This window comes from Anopheles gambiae, chromosome 2 (assembly GCF_943734735.2).
Source record: "Anopheles gambiae chromosome 2, idAnoGambNW_F1_1, whole genome shotgun sequence".
Lineage (NCBI taxonomy): Eukaryota > Metazoa > Arthropoda > Insecta > Diptera > Culicidae > Anopheles > Anopheles gambiae.
The window spans coordinates 110,336,643-110,355,596 of NC_064601.1; the positions used below are offsets into that span (position 1 = coordinate 110,336,643).

Here is an 18,954-nt window from a genome sequence, read left to right on the forward strand (position 1 = left end):
TAACTAGACTTCTTAATGATCAGACTTCTTCAGACTTCTTAATGATCAAACTAGAACAACACAATGATACCATATCGCACTGAATGCAACTGACAGAACTCTTCTAATATGCTAAAGTACCGAACCGGACCTCTAAAGACACCGTGACCGTTAATGCAATTCAATTACCCCCTCCGCATGTACCCGGCCCCGAACAACTTACTTGGTTAATGTTTCCAGCGAGCTGGTGTAGATCGTACCGCCGACATCGATGTGCACCGGTGCGGTATACTTGGACGCGGCGGCCACGCACGGTATGCCGGTGATCTGCTTGTGGTTCGCATGGTGGTACCCGCTGCCGACGCCCGTCACCGCGGGCGAGACGGCCGGTATCGGGGGGGTCGGTGTGGGCGACGACGAGTTCGAGATGGTCGGCGATGTGGTGGGCGAGGTGCTGATTTTGATCTGCGTCGCGGTGAACAGGCGCGTCGCGGACAGGTCGCGCGGCTCGAGCGGCTTCACGTCCCGCTCGGCTGCCCGGTCACGTTCGCGATCGCGGTCACGATCACGGTCCCGCTCCATGTCGCTGTTACATTTCCTTCTGCGGGCGAAACGGAAACAGAGGTGCGGAAAGGGGAAACGTTAGCAGGATGTCCTTAAGTGTCAACGGTGTGTCGGAGACGTGGAAGAGCACCGTCCGTGGTCCAATCGCCCTGCAGGGTTTCAAAGGGAGGGCAATGCAAACCTCAACCTACACCGTGCCGTGTGTTCTGTTGTCAAGTTATCAAAAAATATAATTAATACTTTGCATTCTTCCTTCCTCCTGCCTGCTTACTGCTCCAGAACACAGTCGAATTGGAGTGCTTTTTGGGAGCAGCAGATTTCGCCCCGCGGCTAATTTCGAAGCCAACTCGCTCGGCCAGCTGTGCGTCCAGTCCCTGTTTGTGAGTGTGTATGTGTGTATGTGAAGGTACAAATGTTCTGAGTGTCGTCGTCGTTTACAAATCCGTGACGGTTGTTGTTTTTTTGTTGTTGTTGCTGTTTTCGCTCTGTTTTTCGGTACATTAAATCATGGCCGCACTTCTTTGGGGCGAAATAATTTTATAAATATATTGCATTACCCACCGCCAATCCCTCGCCCCGCGATCGTTCGATGTGCCCGCAAGGGATATAACCGGGGAGCCGAGGCGCGTTCATGCGTTCATCTGACACAGGGCAGGGTTGGAAAATAAGCGAGAAAAGCTTTTTTTCTCATCTCGCAATACCATAACCGAAAAAGAAATAAAAGTATGCAGATGAATATACAAAAAAAAACCGCAACACAAGCTCCCTCCAGGCGGTACGCAATATCACGGTTTTTGGGTTTTTGTGCAGGGAACGGTAAGGAAGGAAAGGCTCAAAGTGAATATTTCGCCCCCTTTGCACCCTTTGCCGAGTGTCCAAAAGTGCACTCTTGGATAATTTTTTTTTTCTTTCGTTTCTCGAGCGTCGGGAGGGGTTACGTTTGCAGCTTGACAGTACACTTTGGCTTGGGGGCAGCTCATGAATTCCTTTTTCGAAACGGCGGCCCTTCCTTCGCCCTGGTGATGATCGTGGTGGCGCGCGGTTTTACCACACAACCCTGCGGCAAACCGCTAGCAACAGGTAAATACGCGCGTAGTAATTTTTGGGGTAGAAATGATTTCGCAAGGAACGCAGGAACAAAGCGCAAAGAACCCCACATCCCCAATGGGTGCATGCGAAGTGACAAGGGCGTTGCTCATCATCGCTCGGGTCTTTTTGCTGTTGTTGTTGTGTTTTCGCGCTCGCACGCACGGCCAGCGCACGATGCAGCCGCGGCAAACTGTTTCGCGTAGGTCGCACCAAATGTCTGCGGGCGCTACCGTGAACCCGTTATTCTTGCGGTGGGGTTGGGTTTTTGGTCGAAAAAAAGGACAAGCAGAAAAATGGCCACCACTGGTAATATTGAAATCATTGCGATTAATTTCGGACGGGCTCTCGGGTCCGGCGCACATTAACGTTATTGCAGTGCAACCGGCAATCAGGAAACGATTTCCGTTTTTGGACGCAGCGTTTGGGGATGGCGATGAAAGGTTGAATGTGGAATAACCTTTCTTTTGCAATGTGCTAAACGCGAAGGTGAGTTATGAAGGCGGTTGCCCATGTTTGAAATATTGAACAAGTTTTTGTTGACTTCAGCAGCACAGAACTCAGAGATCTCCTACCAAATTAAAGCGACCACAACCACTGTAAATGATCAAAATAGTTTCAAAACACACACTTCAGTGCCGTTTGATATGCACAAACATGCCGGATAACTCGCTCTGTTTTCACTACCTCTCTCTAAATAAACATTCCATTGGGTCTTTAGACGCCGAACGGGTTCATCGGGTTTGGAACGTTCACACAGCAAAGATGACTGTCCGGTGCCCATCGGTGGTATCAGGCATGTCCAAACCGTCCGCTCGTCCATCAGTTGTAACTAAAAACCAAAGAAACTTCCTTAGCAAAACACCTCCATGTCCGAAGCAAAAGAAAGCAAACCATATGGCTAAATATGGGATGAAGTTTGGTTTTAATTTGTTGTAAAATTACCCCCGCAACGCCATCCTATTCGGAGATAAGACAGTCCCGACACTACACCAAGACAAACTACGCTCCTCCTTTACTTGCATATGTTTTTACAGGTGATCTTCCGCAAGTAAGAAGCGCTCCGGCAATGCATGGGGACTGTGGGATCAGTAGCTTGCGAAACCGATCCGAGGCTGACCATCAATAGTTTTACAATAACAAAACAACTGCAGCCGGTGTTATTCTTTCTCGTAAGGATAGGGTGCCCTTTGCACCTTGGAGGATCAGAGCGTAAGGTGTTTGGATAGAAAATGGCAAAGAAAAAGAAGGAGAAAAGCAAATCCAATGAAGCGTGCTTCGTGCGTTGTGGCTTATTTTGTCCTGCTCGAATGGGGAAGCTGAGAGGGAGCATTTATTTTGATTATCTACTTTTCCCTTTCCCTTTTGGCAAGTGTCTGTTTTTCTGGGAGATTTCTGGATTCAGAAGGAGCTACGATATGCTTTGCGGAGTAAATGAGTAATGAAAATATTAGCTTTGGCAACACATTGCTGCTACTGGTGGTGATGGTTGAACATTTCTCATCCTTTGTGTTTATTTCCGTTTTACGGTACGGAATAACCACTGGCCGTTTTGGCATGTTTTCACGTTGAAGATTTGAGCGTGTTTTTCAAATAGTATTTAAACCAAAAACTGCTAAACTAAAATTGTTCAATTTACCTTTTATCTTGGTCCTTTACACTTACAATGGACCAATGAAAACCGAAACACTGAAGTAGGATACACGAATAAGGTTTGATTTCATCCTAGAGCAGCGGTCGGCTAACTTTGCGACTAAAAGAGTCAAATTCTACAAAAATGTTCAATGAATTTCAATGGTGAGGAGCCAAATTTAGAAATGAAGAGCATAAATTATGCCTATTATAGTCTATGACTACGATACTATTGCATCAAAATAGTTTGAAAATTCCGTTTTGACCCATTTGCACTCCTAAAACACTACATTTTTTTTCTTCTTTGGCTCAACAACCGATGTCGGTCAAGGCCTGCCTGTACCCACTTGTGGGCTTGGCTTTCAGTGACTAATTGATTCCCCCCCATAGCAGGATAGTCAGTCCTACGTATGGCGGCGCGGTCTATTTGGGGATTGAACCCATGTCGGGCATGTTGTTAAGTCGTACGAGTTGACGACTGTACTACGAGACCGGTCTAAAACACTACAACCAGAACCAAAAGATCCTTCATGAGTGATTCAACCCGTTCCAAGGAAAGAATACATAGAATGCTTTTCTAAGAATTAATCAATTTGACAGTATCTTTTAAAAGCAACACTTGTAATACCACAGAATGTTTATGTTATGCAGTAATCAATGAAAGATAATTGAAGGAAAGGATTTATAACCCAATTAATAACACAAAATATAAGAAAATTATGAAATCCTTTCATTAATCTTTCAGGCTTTTGAGTGCTTCATTATAAACATAAACATAACATAAAGCCTAAAATTTTGATCTCTTTGAATAATCAATGACATAAAAAATATCAAAAGTTATAACATATCAAAAACTACTCCTTTCTCATTTATATAATGACGTATTCGCTGGTTCATGTTGGGGTAGAAACACAATTCTCGGATATTCAATCCAATCTACAATAATTGTTGATTAAAAATTCTGCCTGTATAAACTAATCAAGTCATTCGTAGGAACCCCACCAATGGCTTATGACAGGCCTAGACTGATTATGGCTTGTGAAATCAAACATCGAAATAAGACATAACGTAGAAAAAAGAACACATCATTCGCACGGTTTGGTGTGAATCGAGCCCTATTGAGAGTGTTAATCCACACAAGATAAAAATAAGTGATGCTAGATAAGCCTTTACAGTTGTTGTGCTGTTGAAGAAAAAGATAGAAGGATAATTTAGTTTCACCCAGCATCCCAATAAACCACATTCACCCACAGTTGCATTGTGACGGAAATAATCCCTCGTGAACCCACTGCACTTTGAACTTCCCTAAACTAAACCGCCCTGAATGGTGCACCATTTCCAGGCCAATTTCCGTGTTATATTCTCGCTGCCCAATCCCCATAACACTTGTTTTCCATTTATTGAAAACTCCCCCTCCCCCCCCCCACCACCTGCAACTTGCCTGCGACTTGCCTGTGTTGTTAGCGTTGTGCCGTTTTCCCCTAATGCCGTATTTCATCATTTCATAATTTAAATAGTTTTAGGAGCCACAATCCCCACACTTCTTCGCGCATCCTGTTTGTCGCTCGTTTTTGGTAAACTAAATCCTTCCCCTTCGCTCGTACCCTGCTAAATGTTAAACATTCGCTCCTCATGCCGGGCTGCAGTGCAAATAGTGCCAACGGGGGAGCAAAAGTTTGGGGTGTATGGAAATAGAAAACTAGCCCGGGAAAATTAGTATGTACATGCCGCACAAACACAAATTTCGAGCAGGACTCCGAAAATCGAAATCCTCGCGTACTAAATGCAGGTGCGGTGGTGCAGTCTCATCTCTACCCCCTTTTCCCAACCAAAAAAAAAAAAAGAGCACAACAAGCTGGAATACAACATGGCGGCCAAAAGTGCACCAGCTATAGGAGGAGAGAGAGAGAGAGAGATAGTGAGAGGGGAAGGTTGATGATGGTCCTGGAGACGGGGGTGTACATTTAAATGGATATTTTCGATACGATGGCCACGGCGGCCGTTTTTCTAGTGTCGCGGGTAAGCCCAACCGTGGGGTTGGGGCTGACGGGGGGAACACAGCAAAAGCCGGGCCAACAGGAATTCACATTTGATTTTACGTCGTTGACTGCATCGACTGCACGTTGCACACATCCTTCCCCTCGGTCACCGCTCGGTTTCATTTCTCGCAACGCTCCAAAACTGTCCGCCTGCGCGCTATGTGACTTTGCATAAACTATCCCGAGCGATCGTGTTTCCCTTCGGTCCGTGCGTGTGTGTGTGTGTGTGTGTGTGTGCATGTAGGATGCGGCCACAAAACCCGCTCATGCACACCAATAAATAGTGCATGATAAATTTGTACATTTTAGATTATTTATTCAAAATATATTACCTCCGGGGGCGGAATCGAATGGTGAATTATGGCTGCAAAAATATTTCCCTACGCTGTACAGCGGCCGGACAGCGCTTCCCTTCTCCTTTTGCCCTCCCGCTGCCACCGTTTCTCAGCTCACCGCAGCAGGAGTTTGGTCGGGAGATTTTCCGGAGATTTTCGCGCATCTCCCCAACCACGCACCGCTTCCCGGCTTCCATTGCGCAGGTAAAAGTTAGGAAAACGCTTTAACGTGTCTTGCCGTACAGCGCGTTGTAAACCATTTTCCCATGGTTCTTTCGTGTATGAGCGTCTCTCGATTGAATTTTCCCAACGTATGCCCATCCCGCCCCAAACCGGGTACGGAGGGAACATCGAGGCTCACAGTTGTGCGAAATACTTGTGCGAATAATAAATCCTAGTGCAAAATCGCACGTGACGCGGGCGCGCACGCACGCAAGCGAAATGGTGGCCGCGCTCGAGTACGGGTTAATTTTTAACGTGTAAGTTAATTTATTTTGTATTCGCTGGGCAGAACGAGCAAGGCGGCTACAGCGAGGCGTAAACAATTCATTTTTAAGCCACCGCTACTCCAGTCCTACCAGGCAGGGATTGAGCGTTTCGGTGGAATTGGATGTTGTACAGGTGTGTGTGTGTATGTGTGTGTGTGTTTGTGAAAATTGCACCCAATACTTCATGCCAGGTGTGGTTTTCTATGGTATGTTTGCAAATAGAGTGGGGGATTGTATAGTAAAAAATCTGTACATGAATTTTATGCAGCTTTGCATAGCAAACAATATCTTTTGAAAGTATGTAGAACAAATAAAGCGTTCATTTGAAATAAACTTAGTTTACACCACACATGTTCCTGCTTTTTGGGCTAAATAATATCTAAAAAACATGTGAAAATTAAAAAAAAAATAAAAATTTGAAATATAGTGTTTGTTCTGACCGTTTCAAAGAGCAATTATAAACTATGAGGATTACTTTTATTTACCCTTTTAAACGTACAACAAAGGTTGTACTGCAGTCACTAACTTATGCAAATTAAAACCTTTGTTGATTTTTCCATAACACAACTGGAACGATACCTATAAATAGCGAGGCTAGATATAATACCGTGTAATGCATACTATTCATATCAATATAAACAAAACTACACCTTTACTTCTATTACCACCTTCGTGGGTAGACCATACAATTTAAACGGGAATTTCAAATTTTATTTGTGAAAAAACAAGAATAGTTCAACTGCGACTAATTGATCGCCAAGTCATCCTGACTATAGGCCCAAATAATTCAATTTATATACCATTAGAGTAAAATTTGGAGCCAGAAAGCATTTGAAACAGAAACTATAAACATTAGTACATGCAATGATATGCAAATTTTTACAAAATTATCGGCTAAACCGAAACCAAAACCCTTTATTGCATGTATAACCTACCCAGGTATGTGCTTTTATTAGTAAGGGGTACAAATAGGTTTGATAGGTTATTTTAAATTAAATTAATTTTATATTTGGATTTTTAGTCCAATGTTAGAAAACAAGTTTTACAGGCATTTCGATTTTTTGAATCGTTTCAATTCTCCATCAGTAAAAATTCATCAGTTTGAAATTCATCAGTAGAACCTACCCGTGTAGATGGTTATAGAAATTAAAGGAAAATTATGTGTAGGTCGTGGAGTCTAATATTCGGCCAGTTCAAAATATCAAAATACATTTCAATTTGTTTGCATGATTTGTGCACTTAGATCAAACATAATCTATTTCCAAGTTTCTTTGAAAAAAGATAGATATATCCTGTTTCTAGTGTATGCTGTTGACAAAACGGTTTAAAAATAATATAAAATTCAACTTTTCCGATTGCCTTGTGTTTGAAGCTTTGAATTTTAAGTGTTTTTGTTCTAATAGAAGTGTTATTTTACATAAAAAGCTCTGAATGAAGTAAATACTCTAATTGACTGTCAGCTCAAAACACTCATCATGCCTATGTCCTAACATTTCGTGTTGGATCTATATGTCAAATTAACTGAGCGTTACGTACGCTGGAGGGACTGTTCTGTATCGAACTACACACCAATCAGTCATAAATAAACTCCTGACGTTGTAATATAAATGAGTTCTGATTGTACATTAATTGAAATAAGCAACATAAAACAAATCTTTCAATTTTTAAATGCAAGAAAACATTCAGATACTTCTTTGGTTCGTAAAAAAAAGCCATTGCCTACAGCATTTGCGTTTTTTTTAACTCTTGTCCTTCTGTCAAACTGCCAAAAACCGTTCAACCTCAAAGCTCAAAGACACAAACGCGTGGTAAGGGTTTTTCATCCCTGCAAAGGAAAACAAAAGGGCCAAAAACGTTCCTGCTGCCAGGTATGTCGGTCAGTCTGGTCGCGCACGATGTCGGTACAATCCTTTTCTCAAACGGACAACCACCTCATTCTACGCGTAAAACATACGCGAACACTAACACCGAATAAATAAACCGTCGTCCGGTCCGGAAATCCGTTCAAATTCCGTGCAGTGCGGCTTTGAAGAAACCATTTTCGCTCGATGGGACTGCAAAGATAAAACGCTCTTCTTGCGAAGGATGGAGGAGCACAACAAAAAAGGGGCATCTCGTATGAACGTACGGCTCACCACCCACCGCCCGGTACGTGTGCGTGCGTTTGTTTGCTTGCCTTAGAATTGGACCGTGTCCGGGCCGACCGCGGATCATCGGGGTAGGTGCGAAACCCTTGCCCAGCGCACGCCGTACGCCAAACTGTTGCGCGAAAATTGAATCATTCGGGCGAGTTTAGTCGGGGTCGGCTACGTTTGGGGATGAATTCCGTGAAATTGGGCTTTGGGCCAGGGCCGTTTGTAAAACACCGTGTTTTTGGAGGGATCTGTCCGGGTCGTGTGTTTGTTTACCCTCTTCTTTCGGCCAAGGGGTTAAACGAGCATATTGTTTGATTGTAACGGGGAAAAGAAACGAGCGGAAAAAAATTTGCCCCATACAACCGCAAATCTCGGTTTAGTGCGCGTGTAAATGGGAACCGCCGTGTCATTTGTGGTGAGCCTCTTTATTTGCACCATTTTGCACCACGGCGGGATAAGGGACCGGGTGGATCAAACGGTCACCGTTTGGGTCGCTTGCACAGGGAAATGTGTGTATGTTTTTTTTCTGCCAGTGAAAAACTCACAAAAATAAAGCTAAACGTCGTGCCTTCATCAGGAGCACACCACGCACAGAACCCATTTCAGGGATGAATTGGAAAAAAATGGAGGTAAAAGAACACAGAACGACAAAAAAAAACAGTATAATAAATATACATATGCGCGTACAAACAAAACACACGTGAACACAAAAGCCTACAAGGATCGCCTGAAATTGGCTGTCCTCTAAATTTCACCGCAGGAAACGTGCCACTTTTTTCCACGGGGTGGAGATGATGGGGTGGCAGACGAAGAGAGAGAGAGAGAGAGAGAGAGAGAGAGCGAGTTTCGGGCACAGAAAGCCATTAAAATAAATGTAAAAGCCTGCGGCACACAAAAGGACCCAAACTTATTCGTTGCCTGTTCTCCTCGCTCTTTCTCTCTCTCACACACACTCTCTCTTATGTGCGTGCTCGTTTTGCAAAAAAAAAAAAAAAAACTTCAAGCCTTGTGTGTATAGCGTCACCCAGCGACCAACGAACACCACCACCTACCACCACCCTTCCCTTGTGTGGGTGCGTGGGTTTTGGAATTAGTTTTGCTGCAGGCTTCGTTGGCGCGAAACTTGAAGCAGCAGCAACAGCCACGCTAAAACCCCACCCGCTCGCGCCCAATCCTACCCAAACCATGGGCAAAAGCAAACAATCCATCTCGCGGAGAGCTCCAACGGTTTCAGTGTGGCTGGTCGGCCCGCGGCGGGCTCTCCGATGGACCGATATCAGAACGCAAATCGGAAGTTTCGGCTGCCTCGGAGAGATGGCTGGGTTTTGCTGCGCTATCCGAACCGTTGCCCGCGGGCCTTCACCGCCGGAAGCGACCTGTAGCAGCGTACGTAGTACAGTTTCGATCTCTGCCTCGTTGCCGATAATTTATCACTCCCCCAATAGCTACACTTCATTCCTTCCCCCCTAGAGGCGACGGAGAGTTTTCCCCTGAACGGGGGAAGAACGTCTCGTTTCGTGTCAGTAAATGGGTGCACTCGGTCCCCGGAGGGTGCCATGTTCGAGCGTCCGTAAGACATTGTCGCTGTCGCTGGTGCGCTGCCGAGACTAGGACGAACTGCATGGGTAACTGCGTCCTTGCTGCAGTTTCGCTGCCTGCGCTGCATTCTCGTTCCCGGAGCGATCTTCCATTGGTGGGTGGCCAACAACGTCGAACGGCACCAGTGAACAATAATGTGAGATGCGTAGAGCACAAGGGCGAGGGCAAAATTTATCATTACTTTGTTATCTTCTAGGGAGAATAGAAACATGGAGTAGAAGAGACCAGTGAGGGGAATGCATTTTAGATAGGATGGAAGGTAGTGTAGGTAGTGTGCGTGCATAAGAGTTTGTGTTAATGCCAAAGATGCGGTTTGTAATGGTTTGGTGTTACAGCGTCCAGCTAGAAATTGATTTCGCGCATCGGTAACACACTAAATGTTTCCATTTACTCTGAATAATCCAACAATACAAGATTACAAGTTATGTACATCTTTTCAAAGTTTTCATTTTAATTGTTAATCATTGTAAATCAATCACTCGAAAAAACGAATAAAACCATATATTTCCAATTACACGATTCTGCAATACTGTTGTAGCAACAATAACAAAATATACTGTAAATGCCATTGTAATTGAATCGTGTAAAACTGTTTATAATGGTGTTTTGTTGAATGTACCCTTGTAAGAAAGAATTATGATTTGAATATTTTTATTTCGCTTTTCTTTCACATGATTTGTTTATTATTCGCTTGTACCGAACTATTTCATCTTAACATAATGTTACTCTTTTACAATCTTGTTTCTTTAATGTTTAACTCTATTTTAGTTGAATTAACTACAGATTCAAATCTTTGATATGTGTGCTCTTGTGGTGGAATGGAAGATAACACTCAATACAAAATAAAAAGTCCTAGCAGTAAAGTATTATAAGCAATACATAGTAGAAACGGTCTTTTGTTGTATACCCCAACATATTTATAATATTTATGAAATGAATAAATTTACCAAAATCCATTATTTATTAATAGTAAAAAGGTTTCTAATCACTATTAAAATGTGCTGATTAAAGCTAGTGTTATTACTAAAAAAAGCAAAAATATAGAATAAATAATAAACCCTAACTTATGCATATTTGATTGATGTTATGACGTCACACACATGATTTCGAACGATTCTCCTATCCATTGTTCCTTCGCTCAAAACAAAAGTTTGTTGGCTTATAGTTCAATAGACCCCACAAAAATATTGATTTCTCCTGTAACTCACTTCAGACGATATTAATGTATTGATGAATCTTTTTTAACGTCACATATTTAATGATAAGGTGATTTGTTTTGGGACTTAAGTTCAAAACTTTCATAAAAATTGAATGCTCTCACCAGCTAAATCACCTACAGTAAATAGTTTACAACAATTTTCTTGTTTCTAAGTCTTCTTCTTCTTCTTCTTTGGCTCAACAACCGATGTCGGTCAAGGCCTGCCTGTACTCACTTGTGGGCTTGGCTTTCAGTGACTAATTGATTCCCCCCCCCATAGCAGGATAGTCAGTCCTACGTATTGCGGCGCGGTCTATTTGGGGATTGAACCCATGACGGGCATGCTGTTAAGTCGTACGAGTTGACGACTGTACTACGAGACCGGCTGTTTCTAAGTCTGGTCTTATTAAAAACAGTCCATCTTTTCGCTATAGATACAAATCAAACCTAGAATTAAAAACAATTTTGTCCCCGACTGTAACGTTCCAATCAAACGCGGCCGCCCAGTAACAATGCAGCCACGTTCTCCTTATTCAGTAAAGTTGGTGCACTTGTGTCTGTGTGTGTATGTGCAGTGTCTATTTTTCTACTTTTGATTTTCCCGTCATTCCACTACACCCAGATCATTTGCATCCACCGCCATCCATCATCTTGCATCTTTGCCGAACGATACGCCCGAAGGCAAGGTCCATTTTTACCACCACCCCCACCGTTGTGAAATGCAAAAGCTGCAGGAGGCAAATATCTTACCCATCCACCCAACCGCCTCCTCCGCCCAAACGCCGACCACTATCACCCAGGCAACTTGCACCGTCGACGACGTCTCGTGGAAGAACAACGCAGCGACGCGCAGAGTGGGGTCGGCACCGGCGGCCGGTACTAAACACGAGCGCCAAGCCCAAACGTTCGCGTGCCGGAGGGCTTTTTTCCTTTCGGACCTGTACCGTCGACGGTATGAACGGTGCTGTTTAGGCATATCTATCCTCAGCGCGCCTCGCTTTCACCGTTTCTCTCGCTGCTCGATTGCTCTCTCTCTCTCTCTCTCTCTCTCTCTCTCTCTCTACTCGATTCAGAAAAGGAGCGCTTTCGCCCAAACGTTCGGACGCTCTTGGGAGCCGCGGGCCATGTTCACGTGGCTTTGACTTTCTGCTGTCCCGAAACCCGTCCCACCCTTGCCGGGGCCGAGTATTGGATCGAACCATCGTTGCCTTATTCTATTGCAATCGCCCCGTACGTTCTTGTACCGATAACCGATTACCTCCTGCCCTTCACACCAAGTGTAAGGGAGCCCGTACACCACACGAACCGATGTGGATCGGTCGGTCGGTCGATTGGTCGGTCTAGCATCTGGAGCAAAAGCCTGCGTGCTCCGTAGGTTGCTACGGTTTCCAGCACAAACGGCCTTTCTTATCCTTCGCATGGCCGTACACACCAACGCCATAGACCACCGTAGCCTGCTGCCAAAACCCCCGTACACGCTCCAGGGAATGGTACAGCATCAAGACGAATCAATAGCGCTTCCAATAGCGCCAGCCTGTGCCTGTGCCTGTCTCCGTGCCTCTTGCCAGGCCGCGGCCTGCGAGGGATCTTTACAACCCGAACCGTATCGCCCCGTCTCGGGACGGTGCAATGTAAAACAAGACAATCAGACATTCTATATCTCACTAGCCGGCGGGCAACTTTTCGGTACCCGTTGGCCCGCGGGCAAGATTCGAAAATGTGCTCTCCTTTCAATTGCAAAGAGATTCAACGAGGGGAAGAGGACGGGACGGCAGGAGACATGTTCGTTCAGGCGGGCTAGTGTTTGCCCTGCGTTACTCCGGACCTTTCTCAATCCTTTGCCGGGTCCTGTTTTTCTACAGTGCACACGCAGACACGCGAATAGTGAAGGAATATGAAAACGGATCGACCGTCCGGCTACAACTTAGTCTCCTGGTCGGCGTAATGGCTCGCGGACATTTTTGCGTCCTACCGTTCTCCCCACTTACTCTTGGCTGGTTGAGCTGTAACCGTGGATGTGGCATTGTGTGGCAGCTATTATTTAAGTTCGCTTTTCTATGCCATGGTGAACGGTAGACTGTATTAAAAATGGTTGTTTAATGCTTCATTATAGCCATGTTTCAAGTGAAATAATTTTCAAGTTATCGTAAAACTGAAGCATTTCACAGAACGGTATAGATAGAATATTAAAAGTTGATTGGTAACACTGATTAACACATAAGATAAGAATTGATTGAAATATATTATTTTCTCAAAAGATTTAAGTAAATAAGTCGTCATTTGATCCATTAGTTGTTACTACTTGTTGTCATTATAGTTAGAACTTAAATAGTTAGCTGTCAAAATTAAAAAAAAAATCATTGAGAGGTTTTACGGTACTAGCCAATTTGTATATAGAGTTTGATAGTTGGTGGCTCAAATCATGCCAATATTCCATATAAAAACACACGCGAAGATGGCCTTAGATTTTCGGCCAAAATTCGTTAAGCCTAAAAATGCAAACAAACGACATTTCGTCGCGGGTTTGATCAGGTTAGGTTATGAATGATTTTTCTGTTGTTGAAGCCTAAATATTTTGTCAAGAAATGTTAAAAACCGATTTAATCGATACTCTAACATGTATTTAAAGGACTTTAAATCATTTAAAACAGAAAAACAACAAAACGGTTTTATAATGCATCATTGTTGGTACATAAATGGTGAAAAACAGTATGGCGGAATGTAACTGTCAAATGGATACAACTAGAATGATGAATATTGTTCCAGTGATGTCCTGTCATATATCCAAACTACATCCTCGTCTGACAAGCCTTGAATGACTAGGTTTGTTGAGTAAAAGTAGGAAGAAGAACCATACATGAAATCAATAATTTTTAGATGTACTTTAATCGTTTTTAGTTCATCGTCTGTAGTTTGAAAACATGAAGTCTGTAGTGAAAAAGGATATACAGTCATTATCCGATATACGCTATCGTACGGGACCGAGCGCAATAGCGTATCTCGAGTTTTCGCGTATAGCGGATTTGTATGGAAAAATAGTTTACACTACCAGTTCGAGCGTTGAAAAATATCGCCACAGAGTTTTGCATTAAAGGTTTTTGTTGTAAAACAGGTATCTTTTGCACAAATTTAATGCAAAATGCAAAAAGAACATTAAGGAAATTCAAAAAGAGCATACAATATTTCAAAGTATTAAAATATTTGCAAAAATCGCATGGAGCTGTCAAATTTAGAGCAATCGCGTACTGCGAATTCGCGTATATCGAGTATCGCGTACTGCGGATAATTGCTGTAGTTGTCTGAAAAATAATCTATAAAAATGAGAATAAATGTTGTTATCATAATGATCTTTCATGTATTAATAATCAGGAACTTGATGATAACTTTTGGTATCTAGTTTGCTAAATTCAATAGTTTCATAACATTAGTTCATAGCTATAGTTTGTAGTATAGTGATAAAACAATACTTTGATGAAATATATTACGACCAAATGACATATTAAGCCGACATCTAAATGCTAAGGAAAAATTGGAAGTATCGATTTAACTTTCATTATGCTATTTATAAGAACTCTACCCGCGTATAATACTGGAGATGCAACCGTGGAAGATGTCGGTTCGATTTACAGGACCAAGCTCACCTTCCTTGAAGGACAAGAATTGCTCAGAGCTTAGCGCTGAACTCGCTGATATGTGACATCTGCAAAGAAATCTCCTAAGGAAGATATGCCTGATATGTCATGACATCAAGTAAAACACATCAAATGAAACCATCATATCAAACAGAGTTGCAAAGTAATACGAATCGAACGGAAGCAGATAAAAAAGTTGACTTCCATACAACTTTAGCATGGAAACGTTTCCCCCAAACTACGCTCCCTTCAAATCGAAACATCATCGTAAAATCATCCCGCCACTCAACACCTGACACGTGGTGAAAATATTACAAACTTTCAAACTTTTCATAAAATAATTAAATCCTGTCTGCCGCTGGCGTGTGAGGCACATCGCCCCGTTGTAACATTGGTAACCGGGCCCAGTCCAAAACACCCCGGCCATCTTATGGGCCACACATTTTTCACCCCGAAAGCTTACAATGGCGATGGCTCCGCTTGTCATGTTAACGGTAATGTGGCTTGACGCTTGCCAGTATTTAATTTCAACCTAATTAGTCCGGCCAGTTCCAGCGCCAGGGTTTGGCTAACTTTGGGCAACTTTTAGCTCCCATTTCTAGCGTAACAAACTTTTCAGCATTTACAAAACCTGTCAAACTTCGACTCAATCAACCAAAAACGGGAGTGCAACATTTTAGAAATGATGAGGCTGATGTTGCTGATGCTGCTGTTTTTGTTGTGTTAAGGAATGGAAGGGTTGTAGTTGCCCGGTTTTGAGGGAGGAAGTAACATGCCCTGTTGGTACTTCAGGGTACTGCTAGGAATTTGTGAGTATGTAGTTACGCCCCATACGAGCAAAATTGGAAGGAAATGTTGTCCGGTGGTTGTGCTGTTGAGGGAACATTCGGTATCATTAAGGGCTGCTTGTCGAATTTTCCTCTGTAAGAGACGTCAAAGGAGCTATCGGATCAAATCTGCTCTTTAGCGAAGAAGGCTTCCCGGTTTACGTTTTCAAAACATTTAGAACGCACTAGGGAGAGCGGGGAGACGCTGTTTCGGCCCGAAACACAAACTCAGCTCCGTGTCCTAACTGACCGACTCGAGCCAATCCTTTTGTTGCAAGCTTCCTAATCCTTACTCGAGCTCGTGTACGATCGCGCACAGTACAAGCGAGGCTTCCCGGCCAAAGGGAGCGTTTCCAAAGGCCTTTCCTTGACTTTCGCCCAGCTAACCAGGTTTGTTTTCTTCAGACACAGAGCGCTCCGCTCCGCCAAAACAATAGTTGAACCACATTCGATCCATCCGATATGGGGCTCCTCTGGCTGCCGCGTTGCATTTACCACTCGGACAGACCCTCGGACACTCCACCATTTCGGTGCACGGACAGCTCGCCCCGATCTCGGACGTTGCCGGCAGCATGTTCTCATAAAACACCACACGATTGGCTCGAGGGAGGTGGTCGAGCAGAAAGCGAAGCGTTCGGTTCGAAATTCCAACGAAAATTTTCCAACTGCCGGCGGGCGGTTCGGTTGGCCGGCGTGTCATGTACGTCATTGGTTGAGGCGGTCGCAGCAACCGGACCCTCGTCGCAGTGGTTTCGAAATTATCGACGCGAGGGTGGGCATCCACTCTGCGCTGCCCACACTCGTGTCTCCCATCCGCCAGGGCTTGGTGATCCTTGGTAGAAAACGGCTTACAAGACACATACACACACACACCAAGCGTACGAAGCTTGACGCATTTCGCCCGTAGGTAAATGTAGGGCTCCGGTCGTGTTGGCCGTTTTGGTTGGACGGTGTCGGTTGTGTGTGTGTGCTTTTTCTGTTTTGGTACGGCTTTTTGCCAGTTCGCCATCTCTCAAGATGTAAGGCGTAAGGCGAAAACGATTGTGATCCTGCCTTGCGGGGGACAACAAACGGTGGAGAATCGCTTGTGTGGTTTCAATCTCATTTTGTGACTTTTTAATCGTTTCGATACACAATTCCCACACAGTTCCACCCCTCTTCCGATCACACCCCTAGGGAGCCAGAGGAGTGTAAAGATGTTTAGTAACCTTTCCGCGTAAACGCATAAATTCATAAAACGCATTCCAATCGCTTTAACCAGCGGTCAAACATAATTGACAGAGGAGAGCGCGCGAGAGAACGAGCGTGTCAACCGTGGCCAAACGTGCCGTGTACCGCGTCGTGGCGTCTGAGTGGGTGGGCGTCGTCGTCGTCGTCATCGCGATTGCCGAACGTGCGAAGACGTGCTGCCGGGCCCCGCCGCCGTGTTGGGTGCTTGGTTCGGCGATCGAAGTTCGGTGTGTTTCAAACGTGGTAAAAAAAGCGCGACCGCCTGATTCAACGCGTGATCCATCGGTTTGCTCGGGAGTTCCCCTCCGGGCTTTGCACAGCGCAAAGATATAAATTGTCTGGGAAAAAATGAGATTTTCAAAACACCCCGCGCCCGCGTGACGTGATTTGCCTGCGAGGATAGTAAGAGCTTGCACGAGGAACATGATAACGAGTTATGCTTTACACGACCGTTAATTGAAATAAACCTTCGCAAACCTGTCAATAGTTGTGAATCGGGGGTGGAGCGGGGGGGGGGGGGGGGATACTGGCGAGGTGAGAAACTGTTTCAGCTTATTCTCTACACCTTTAGCTTTGACAGTGAGAAGGTTTATGAGCATTGGTTCGGTGGTTCTTAAAAAAAGGGACCGGAAATGCTCTGGCAATGGCTAGGAAATGGACCAGCGCGTTCAATCACGAACAGATCACGAAATTTTAACAACTCCTATTCCCAATTCAGTTTCCTTACACAATTTATTTGCCTTTTTTGCTGTTATCATCAGGTCGGTTATGGTTTGAGATCGTCTTTACGTGATTTGTTATCTTTGTATCGTGTTCTTTGCAATAATGATCACTTGGTCTCAGATAGCCATACACTTATTAAGAATATCCTAGGTTCGTTGATAATTATTGTCTTTATAGTTTGACTGTAATAGCTTATATGTTTGATTATTTGTTTGCTTCTTCGCTTTATCCACGCTATATTGATCATCATCACCACCATCATAAAGATGGGGATACTCATGTTTCACAAATTTGATAGTTTTGTTTATTAATTGATTTATTAAAACTTTATATCAACCAAAAATCCATAAAACCCCTAAACTACAGTTTAATTTACGTCACATCTTGCATTTGACTGGTAGTACTGGCCATTGCGAAGAAGTTGATTAGGTTAGATCCAGATTAACGAACATTTCAATCTTAATTAGGCATAATGGACACACAAGGACATGGCAGAAAAAGCTAAAATGAACTTTTTTATTTGCAAAATGCCACAAGGGTATTTCTCTAGAAATATTAATTATTAAATATTATTACAAAAATATAATTTCTTAAACACATATCATAATACTACGTAAATAATATCCAAAGTTTTTGAAGATCGGTTAACATTGCTGGCTGTAAAACTTGTTCACATAGAAGCTATAAAGGAAGGGCCAAAGAGCACTTCGGTCAATCCCATACGAGCAATGTTTATGTGAAGCTTTCTTCGAAAAAAAGCTTTTCAAGGCGGCATTATTTTGATCAGTCTCGATTTTCATTATTGATGCATAAAAATGATTTTCTGATTTCACTAAAATGAATGATAGTTTTTCGTAAAAATCGATTCTAAGATGGTTAAATTCTCTTATATTCTATAGTGCTGCTCCTAGCAAAATAGGAGTAATGCCATACATCTTTCAAAGTGAAAATATAGTTCATAATAGCCATGTTTATCGCTTTTTTCATAATTTTCACACTTAACCTAGAACACAAAATATTTAAATGGATTTAAGGCATACATTAAATGACTGTCCATCTTTTGCACAGCAACGAGATTTAAATGTTTTGATCAACCGAAGTTTACCCGTTCTTGCTCTTTCTCTCTATTTGAAAGCTGTGGGTTAGCAAAAGAGACGTAGTAAACTCAAAATCAAAACAACAACAACAACAACAAAATGCAAAATTCTATCCAATATTAAATATGTAAAGTAAATTTGTGTTCGAAACGGTTGAGAGCAGACGCAACGTAAAAAATCACTCAAAAAGTTATGATCCAACCAGTCTCGCTCTCTGCCCTGGAGGAATGTGTTTTCGCGGTGAATTAGATTATTTTGCAATATAGCGATATGTGTGTGTGTGTGCATACACTGCAACGAACCCCCAGCACACAGTCAACTACAGCACCACTATTACAACTATCCTTCCAAGCGGGGGAAAACGTGTCAGTGAAATGCTACAAAACAAAA

The 18,954-nt window shown here is 43.4% G+C and overlaps 1 protein-coding gene across 1 annotated transcript in view; it reads right to left on the bottom strand.

Annotated features, from left to right (window-relative positions):
• LOC1270057 (BTB/POZ domain-containing protein Tiwaz) overlaps positions 1-18,954 on the bottom strand; it is a 47,545-nt gene that overhangs the window by 2,702 nt on the left and 25,889 nt on the right. Inside the window, exon 2 of the mRNA XM_308719.4 lies at positions 203-580. Within this exon, the coding sequence (XP_308719.3) occupies positions 203-561 (359 nt within the window). The 5' untranslated portion in view covers positions 562-580. The remainder of the gene's footprint in view (positions 1-202; positions 581-18,954) is intronic.